This window comes from Melanotaenia boesemani, chromosome 6 (genome assembly GCF_017639745.1).
Source record: "Melanotaenia boesemani isolate fMelBoe1 chromosome 6, fMelBoe1.pri, whole genome shotgun sequence".
Classification (NCBI taxonomy): domain Eukaryota; kingdom Metazoa; phylum Chordata; class Actinopteri; order Atheriniformes; family Melanotaeniidae; genus Melanotaenia; species Melanotaenia boesemani.
The window spans coordinates 34097251-34107286 of NC_055687.1; the positions used below are offsets into that span (position 1 = coordinate 34097251).

General features: G+C 38.9%; 1 protein-coding gene across 1 annotated transcript; it reads left to right on the forward strand.

Annotated features, from left to right (window-relative positions):
* The first annotated feature begins 416 nt into the window (after positions 1-416).
* Positions 417-9547, forward strand: LOC121642422 (acidic amino acid decarboxylase GADL1-like). Its single transcript, XM_041989161.1, has 16 exons — positions 417-528; positions 1652-1690; positions 2598-2743; positions 2838-2964; positions 4000-4090; positions 4175-4284; positions 4390-4505; positions 4990-5069; positions 5207-5261; positions 5356-5472; positions 5563-5627; positions 5729-5810; positions 8097-8296; positions 8548-8599; positions 8701-8790; positions 8873-9547. Exons 1-16 carry the CDS (start codon positions 498-500, stop codon positions 9044-9046), a joined length of 1575 nt encoding a protein of 524 aa, XP_041845095.1. The 5' UTR covers positions 417-497; the 3' UTR covers positions 9047-9547.
* Positions 9548-10036: the final 489 nt, after the last annotated feature.

Consider the following 10036-nt stretch of genomic DNA (forward strand, 5'->3'; position numbering starts at 1 on the left):
CAGCTCAGGTTACATTAAGTTCATCAGGTTTCTAATGAGCAGAGTCGCATAACTCAAAACTAATTTACAAACTGTAAAAAACAGCTGACATTCAGCTCCACAGACACATGCACATTATACATGTTATTACTCCTCGTTGCCGTTGCCATGACAAATAACTTGAATCTGCTGAAGTGAAATTAATTTGGTGTTTTAATGAAGTGATTTTCAATAAAAAAAAAAAAGGAGTAACAGTTGTGTGCGCACAGAAATCAGAAAAGAAAGAAATAAAAAGTAAAGAACATTATTGTATGAGGAGAGGTTCGGCCTCTTGTTGTCGAAGAGCATTATCGGAATTTTTTTCCGTGCTGAGACACGTTTGAGCTGAAGTGGAAATTTACTGGAATTGAGTCTGTGGCTGGTGGACGCATGACCGAGGCGTCAGTAGCAGGCAGTGAGATGTATAAATACAGGGATCCCACATAACTCATCACTCACTTACAGACACATCACAGAAAATGGCAGCAAGCACGGAAAAACGCCTCATAGGTAAGAATACGGAAATAATTTCTTTTAGTTTTGCATGTTTTTGAGCGCAGTAAACTTCCAAATTAATAATCTGTAATTGGGGAACATTTCAACATCATACTGACTCCTAAATGATCTAAATTCAATAATAAATATTACCAACCAGCTCGAGGAAAACAGATGTGATTATTAATGGACCAACAAACTTATTGATTGGTATCCAGAACCCTAAAAATTCACTGTGTCTCATATTATCCATCACAGGGTGGTTCGGATCTTCTTATTTTCACCCGATCAGAAACTCGTGGTAATCAAATTATTCTCTCTCACTTCATGATATAATCACTAATTCTGAAAAAATATTCTGAAAAAATATTTGACTGCCGCTAAACGTGGAAAAATGCGAATTTATCAGAGGATGTGGACGTTTTCTGGTTAAAACTACAACAACAACAACAACAACAATAATAATAATAATAATAATAATAATAATAATAATAATAATAATAATAATACCACAAAATGCATGGAGGAAGCCTGGGACCCTCAAAAATATGACTACTGCCCAAGCCCCACTACTACTGTCCGCAGCTCCTTTAGTCAGAAACAGAGACGGAAAATTCCAAACATCAAGTGTTTGTTGTTTGGACGCTCACAGCACACAAACAAACAATGCTGCTGTCCACGGTGCTGAACACACCGCAGCGGATCACCTGCGTCGTTTGGAAGATTTAATATATATAAAGAAAAAGAAAAAAAAAGGGGTGGATAAACACACAATGCGACAAATTAATACGGTTTTATTTACGAACATCAGGAACCTTATTGAAAAATAAAGAAAGTGGACTATTTTCAGGGCTTCCCTTTAAGCCTCGGCTGCATGTGTTCAGGGAGCTCCTCTTTCTTTCAGGCGAGCCGCTCTGAGCCCTGAAACCAGTCTGAACTTGACTTCTGATGTTAGCGAACCTCCAGGCTTCTGCATCTCTCTGCTGCGAGAACTAGTTTAACTGGCATACATAGAAGAGTTTTAATCGAGTTTTTGCGTCTTACCATTTCATTTAAATGATTCTGTGATATACTTGTTTTTTGTTTTTCTAAACATGTTTCTCCATCCATTTTTTAATACCTTCTTATTCCATTGCAGGCTCATGGGGGAACTGGAGTCTGTCCCAGCAGCTACTAGGTGAGACGCACAAGAATAGACAATTCATCCAGGGCCTATTTATTGATTCATTTATTTTAAAATCAAGCTATTTCAAGTCATTTCAAGCACACTTTGGGGACCCCTGGTGGTATGGGGGGGCACCAGCGACTGCTTATGCCTTGGGCCGGTGTTCTGTCAGTTTAGCACATTGTCAGATCAGCATAGGCATAGTGCAAACTGACGACTGCACCTAACCCTTACCTTAACCTTAACCTTAACCCCATGCACATTAATGTAATGTATGCTACTCTGATGCATATGCTAAAATGACAGAACACCGGCTCCAGACCTTGTGTTTCCCAAATTGAATCAGGATTTATTTGAGGTTTTAAAAACAATTCAGAAATCAAATTTTGCTTAAAAACTCTAATAAATATGATCTCTAATTCAAGTCTAAACAATCAAGACAACATAAAATGTATGGTTAATGTGTTAGAGCCATTCTTAGACATATTTGAGGGACTCTTCCAGCAGCCTTCTGTGGTGCTCCTTATGGTTTTTTTTTTTTTCCTCTCGTTTTGTAAAGTTTACGGTGAAGATCAAATCATTTAATCAAAACCTTTAATCCTATAACCCTGTTCATGTCATATTTAATAGGCAGACTCAGAACGCTGAAATGTGTGGACTAACTGCTTTACTGCTGGTAGAGAGGGTGGACACTCGTAGCTTTAAGTTGCATTGCTGCAAGATGCGTATCACACCGTAATGTGGACAAAAATAATACTGAGCTCTTAAGAAACCGAATGAGTCCAAATCTGGTAAAAACTTTAGTCTTTAGTCTGGGCGATTTTGTATATGAGGTAACTTAGCTTTTTGTGGAAAATGTGACATTTTTTTTAAGTAACTGGGGTAAGAGTTTATAGTATTTTTTTCATGTTTGAAACAGAGGAGAATCTAAAACAGAGCCCTGTGAAACATCCAGAAAAATGTTCTCCGGTTGTCATGGACAATGGTGCAGCCAACTTCATCCAGCAGGCCATGGCGATTATTTTAGAGGATGGAGTTAAAAAGGCAACTGATGTCAGAGAAAAGGTAAAACATGGCTTCTTTACTCTTGCATTACAAGTAAGACAAAGTTACATTTTCTAAAGACTTTGACAGTGAGATGCTCGTCCCTGCCGTGCAGGTTTGTGAGTGGCGGTCTCCTGAGCAGCTGAAAATGCTGCTGGATCTGGAACTGAGAGATGAAGGAGAGTCTGAGCCTGAGGTCCTACAGCGATGCAGAGATGCCATCAAATACAGCGTCAAGACCGGTGGGTGCAACTTTTAATGAAAGCAGATTAAAATGCAAAGGCATCAGCTATAGCTAGTAGGACTAGCTGAGCAAACTGTTGCACACGAGTATGGAGGTTTTTTTAATGAAGCATGGCTCCATCATTTATGGACCAAATTCCACAGACAGTCACGTAAACTCGTCCAACCGTGACGTTGTCGAGCTGTTGGGCTGTGACACGGCAGTTTTTACACTGCAAGAGGACAATCAGACATTTTGTAGGGGGTTAGTGAGATTTTACATCTTTTATAATGATAAACAAACATCTCTTTGCTGCTATTTTAGTTACTTTGAGTGTTTTCAAAGCTGATCAGAGATGGTGATAAGACTCTCTTGGAACTATTTTGTTTCTTTGTTTAGATGTTCTTTATTGTTTTACGACTCTGCAGTTGTTTATTGTTATTTATTTTCTACCTTTATGTGATTTAGTTATTTGTAATTTAACTCTAGGTTGCCTCTTTTTGAGGCTGTGAAACCTTGTAGTGTTTGGTAAAAGTTTTGCATTTGCTTGTACACATTTAATTTTTACCATTTTTGTTTTCTTTTTTTTCAGTAACTGTGCATGTGCACTCTTATCAAACTCTCAGCTCTCATCAAACTTGTTTAAATCTCTGCAGTTTCTACGCATTTCTTTGTTGTTACTTTAAGGTCACTTTTTTTATTTATGAATGTGTTTTTTTATCACTTGCAGTGATTTTAAGTGATTATGAGGCCCAGGATCTACAGGTTATACACTTACAACCTTTGGAACATGAAATTGTACTTTTGCAAATTAAAATCAGAAGCAATAACAGAAAGACTGTTTTTCATTAATACATAGGGTTTTTCCAGATGTTGCAGCCTTGCGTTTCAAACATCAACACATAATATTGTTGATGAATCTGACAGTAAAAGTTATGTAGTGTTATCTTTAAATCGTGGGGAAAAATTAATGCATGAGGCCACATGAATATTTCAGGAGTCTGACATGAATCTGACTACCAGCTGCTGTAATTCATCTATGTTGTATTTCCAGGCCATCCTAGGTTCTTCAACCAGCTGTATGCTGGGATGGAGCCCAACTCCATGGTGGCGAGCTTCATCACGGAGGCCATCAAAACAAGTCTGTGAGTAGCATTAGTTGTAGTAACAGTTCAATTTTTTGTCTGCATTATGCTGATATAGGGTTGCTTCTGTGTGGATTTCATCAGGTATACGTATGAAGTGGCTCCGGTCTTCACCCTGATAGAGGATGTTGTGCTGAGGAAGATGATAGAGATTATTGGATGGGAAGAAGGAGGAGATGGCATCTTCAATGCAGGTACAATAAAATAAAGATTCTGGTTTCTATGAAAGTAGTAAATAATTTTCCTCATTGTTGACATTTCAACAATAAGGAGTCTTCACTTGTGTGTTTTTCTTTAAGGTGGCTCAATGTCCAACATGTATGCTGTGAACTTGGCCAGGTACCATCATTATCCCAACATCAAAGAGCTCGGTCACTCTGCAGCTCCTCGACTGGTCATCTTCACGTCACAGGAGGTCAGTTGTTCACTGCACAAGGTTCCACTGCAAAATCTACTAAATTCAGTTTAGTTCTATTCGTATAGCTTCACCGCAACGGCCATCTCAAGTCCCTTTTACATATAGAGTCCAGTTCATTGTAGTCCAATTATAATACAATTAAAACAAATCCATTAGTCCAAATTATAACAACTGTTCATATAAGTCAATTCATAAAGAATTATTACCTAGGTGAGGAAGCATAACTAAATGGATGGCTAAGGATTTTAAGGCTAATCTTAAGATAGAGAGGGTATCTGCTTCCTGAAGCCAAACTGGGAAGCCAAACAGTCTTGAAGGTTTGTTCCTTCTCTCCAAGCAGAATATTGTTTTCCAGACCAGAAATAAGGGTCATGATGAAGGATAAATGTGCAGTCAGACTCGACTCTTATTAAACACAAAGATCAGACCGACTGTGAGAATATATGCTGTAGTTAATGAAAGATTGTTTGATCGCTTTCAGGGTCATTACTCCATTTCCAAATCAGCAGCTTTACTGGGAATCGGTACAAAGAATGTTCTGGTGGTGCCGTCTGATAAGAGGTAAACTACTATGTACAAGTTATAACTCTATCCTTAGTAGTCCAGGTTTAAAATTAGGGCCACTCCAGTGGTGAATACAGTTCATTTATATACTATTTTACCCCGAACTGAATGCTGAATTATTTTGTGTTAATTAGTGGAAAGATGATCCCTTCTGTTCTTGAGGAGAAAATCCAGTCAGCAAAAAGTGAGGTGAGAAATTATATTTGGTTCCAGGTTTCTGCTATTGTGATATAATAATCAGAATTTTCCAGAAAAATGGCTTGAATTGCGTGTTTGTGTTCAGGGTGCAGTTCCCTTCATAGTAAACGCGACAGCAGGAACCACAGTACTTGGAGCTTTTGATCCCATCGAGGATATTGCAGACATATGTGAGAAGCACAACATGTGGCTTCATGTGGACGTGAGTTCAATAATTAATCACTTCACCAATTCACCAGAAACAGATCTCACCATCAGCATACATCATCAATATTTCCTCTTCTGTCTCCAGGCGTGTTGGGGAGGAGCAGCTCTCGTGTCTAAGAAGCATAGACATTTGTTAAAGGGGATCCAGAGGTAAGCAGGGTGATCAACGATCATGGTGACTGGAGTAAAGCATAATGCTGCATGTTTCCAGTGATAGTAAACTCTCTGCTGCGTTTCCTCTCTCTGATAAGAGCCAACTCTGTTGCCTGGAACCCTCACAAGATGCTGATGGCATGTCTGCAGTGCTCAGCTTTCCTGGTCAGAGACAAAACGGTAAGAAAAGCTCACTCCCTACATCACAGAGAACAGCAACTTCCAAACTCCAGCAAACCTTCTCAGACCTGAATGAGTCCTCTGCTATGTCTCATTAGCTGGGAACAATATCCTTATTTGAATATCAGGGAAAGGTTATGAGCCCAAAAACCAAACAAACAAACAAAAAAATAAATAAACACAATAATTAAACAGAATTTTCTCCCACTAAAGCACATTTGACATGTCTGAATTTTCTTTCAGTTCTTATTTACATCAACATGTCTTGATGTAAGTCTGTTAACACCACATTAACACACCACAGAGCTCATCCAATGCCCAGAAATTTTCCAAAGGCTAATTGGTGTATAAGCCTTACACATGCAAAAGAGGTGATGCTGCCATGTGCAGTATAAGGAATTTATTTATTTGTTTATTTATTTACTTATGCGACCTGCAAAATTAGACTTAAAACTCAGACTTTATAGCGTATCATGGACTCTTTGTTTAAGCTGATTTCTTTGGTTGTATGGCTGTCTTATTTTAAATTACTGTGCAATATGTCGTTGCATGTGTGTTTTCTAAGTCAACCAGATTAAAAAACATCCTAAAAGAAAAAGAAAACCCACATAATTGTCTCCTTATTGGTTTAACGTGTTAAACCCTGGTCATACTTTTAAAAAAAATGCTTAAAAAACCCCAAAATAACAGCTTCTGTTTCCACCACATCAGAGCCAAACATGTAGCTGTATCAGATCCTAGCGGTATTGGGTTGACCACCTTTCTATCAGAACTTTTAACACAATCTTTCGCATCTGACCGCGCAACATTTCTCCCAGTTGTTTTTATACAAGTGCATAATGTCCTACGTTGAACCCACAATGGCCTTTGCATTGAATTTAGCTCACTTGAAGTGGATGAGACCTACGATTTTAGGCACAGCAGGGTTACTTTCTCTAATCCACATCAGGGTTTAGTTGTGCATTCACACCGCCCCAAATGAACTGGACAGTTCAAGCAAATGAAGTAGGATTCACATCAGAAGGGCTGGTGTGAATGGTGCTGTTGGGCCAACTTTAAATTAACCCTGGTACAGCATCACATGTAAAACAATTAGTTCGAATGCACATTCTCCCTTTGGTATGGACCAAGGAAGCAAACCTCTGGTCTGCTTGAAACCAGAGGAATTGGTTTACTTGCAAGTGAACCCTGGTGTGGTCCATTTACAGTGTGAAAGCAGACAGACCAGAGCCAAAGTGAGGAGGTGACATAAAGCAACATGCTGGGTAGCTTGCTGCCTCTCCTGCTGCTCATACTGGACAGACTCTGGTGAAAAACACATTGGGTTTGAACAGCAAAGTAAAAAATAAAAACACCAAAATTGCCTAAATTTGTTGTTGTGTTGTGACATGTTCAAATCTCTTTTAATAAAGTTATGTAATTACGTATTGAACAAGAGAGACAAAGTAATACAGACCAGAGGTTTATCCTGGGAGTCTGAGAGCAAAAACAAATCCAGGCCAGAGCACTGGACATATTTTATAGATTTAAAAGATAAACACAGAGTCTTTACAAAAGCAGAAAGTTTGTATATTACAGAAATAAAGGTAGTTAAAGAGCAGAGTCTCCCGCCTCTCTGCTCTTTTCAGAAGAATCAGAAAAAGCCTTAGACTACAGAACATATTTAAATAAGGCTCTGATTGTCCAGCCCTGCACTGATGACAAACATGGTCTCATTCAATCCCACAAACGCAATAAAAAAACAAACAAAAAAAAACTTTTTCCCAATATGCCAAAAGAGTTCTGACTGTAAATCTGTCCATCATGAAAACACACAACGGATCATTGTATTTCATCCAGCGTCTGCAGGTAAACATGTCAGCTGGAATGAAGATGTCATATTCAGGTTTCTTTGTGCGAGCGCAGCACACAGCTGTGATGCCTTTAACACAAACACCTTCAGAGGACGACACGTAGCCCCTTGTCAAGGGTTTGAAAACTGTGCCATAACTGTGCTTTATGTACAAACTGGTTAACTTAACGCTGTTGCTGTTGTCTTAACTTACTTATTATAAGGGCAGATGGCAGAAAACAGAATCCAGACTCACAGATCCAGACCGACTGCTTTCCATTTTTTCCAGTGTTTTTTTTTTTCTTTTTTCTACTGTGGCTTACGTAAAACATTACAATCTTTTTAGTTTTTTTATCTCCTGTTTTTATTTTTACATCATTTGAAGGCAACAAGTGTGTTAATAAAGGTAGATGAATCAAACTTTTAAATGAATTTCTGCTGTTCTGCTTCCTCAGAGTCTCCTGCAGCGCTGCCACTCTGCTCGGGCCTCCTACCTCTTCCAGCAGGATAAGTTCTACGACACGAGCTATGACACCGGGGACAAGTCGATCCAGTGCAGCAGGAAGCCAGATGCCTTCAAGTTCTGGCTCATGTGGAAGGCTTTGGGAACCAGAGAACTGGAGCAGAGGGTGGACAGAGCCTTGGCCATGGCCAGGTCAGTCTGAGGAGACAGCTGTTAAACCCCAGAGAAGATGGCAAACTTAGTTAAAGTTGTTTAGGCTACTGATGCTGATGGATACTGAGGAGGCTGTCCTTGCTGGCTTGGTCCTGCTTCTGAAGGTTTTCCTTCCTGTTAAAAGGGAGTTTTTCTTCTCCACTGTCACCTCGTACAGCTCAGGATGGAGCGATTGAATTGAAGATTGTGGTTTGTCATCATTCTGACTATCAGTGTTCTTTTATTAACAGGTATCTTGCTCAAGAAATAAAACAAAGGGAAGGTTTCCGGCTGTTGATGGAGGTAACATCATCCTCATCCTGCCTTCTTCATAACAAGAGATAAAAATGTATTTAATGGACTTTAAATTGATCTGAAATGATGTGTTTTCCTCTCCTCTACAGCCTGAATATGCAAACATTTGTTTCTGGTACATCCCACCAAGTCTAAGAAATCTTCCAGATGGGCCTGAGTTCTGGAAAAAGCTGCATGCTGTAAGTTATTGACTATTAAAGAAAGATATGTCCAACCTGAATTAGATGAAGCAGGTATAGTGTATCTTCTGTCTGCCGGCAGGTCGCCCCTGTTGTCAAAGAGCGCATGATGAAGGCTGGCAGCATGATGGTGGGCTACCAGCCTCATGGGGACAAGTCCAACTTCTTCAGAATGGTCATCATCAACCCTCAGGTCAGCCGGCAGGACATGGTCTTTGTCCTGGATGAGATACACAACCTGGGGAAGGACTTGTGAGGAATCATATGAGCAGCTTCAAGAATATGTGATAAAGATGAAAGATTTCCTCCCCCAACCATCATTCCCTTTTTACTCTGTGGCATTCTTATGATGTTATTGAGTTTTTCTTTTTTATTTGGTGGGGGTGAGGAGTTAAACTTTGGCTCTGATTTACAGCATATGTGCTCATAATTTCCCATCATTCACTTGTCTTGAATGACACACTGCACCTTATTTGAAATGTTTTAAAATCTGTGAAATGTACAAGTGGCTGCATATATGACCAAGAGGAAAAACTGACCACATAATTCCTCTGAAAGTATTTGTGGATAATATTAGAGGAGAATCTGAAAATTGGGAAGTGATTTGCAGAATATTTTGAGAAAGATGTTTGCAATGTGCAGTGAAACATTCTGACACTGCAGTGATTTATCTCAAAAAATGTAAAAAAAAAAACACAAAACAAAACTGATTCATATTGTTTTTGTTGAAATATCTTTTTATACCCCATGAATAAAAGCAAAACCCCCTGGTTCAGGTGAGACATGCGTGTGTTTTATTGAAGACATTAATTGTTGTCATGGATATAAGTTACACAGTGACTATTAAGTATGTTTCCCAGCAACAGCAGAGGTTACAATCAGATCAATGTTGATCGGAACCCAGCAGGTCCAGAAAAACCTGTTATGCTCAGTCTCTCAACCAGTCATAACACGCATGTTCATCCAGCAGTCTACATCTTATACATGACAGCAACTTTAAGTGTGTTTTCTTTTCCTGCATAAGTAAAGAAGTGAAGCAGAAGAAAGAAGGTGAGTGAGTTGATTTAATTTGTTTGTTTAGAATGACAATTCCTATATAACCCTTGTTAAAATAAAGAGTTTGTACACTGTGTAAAATATAAATAAAAACAAAATTCAATTAACAAATCTCATCGAACCATATTTTATTGCCGCTAGGACATAAACAACACATCAGATGATGAAACTGAGACATTTTTTACTACTT

What these genes read in the sequence shown, in the direction of transcription:
- LOC121642422 (XM_041989161.1), top strand. Translation starts at nt 498, where the DNA reads ATGGCAGCAAGCACGGAAAAACGCCTCATAG. An exon ending in CAACTGATGTCAGAGAAAAG is followed by an intron (nt 2,744 to 2,837) that starts GTAAAACATGGC and finishes CCTGCCGTGCAG; the next exon opens with GTTTGTGAGTGGCGGTCTCC. An exon ending in TTGTTAAAGGGGATCCAGAG is followed by an intron (nt 5,628 to 5,728) that starts GTAAGCAGGGTG and finishes CTCTCTGATAAG; the next exon opens with AGCCAACTCTGTTGCCTGGA.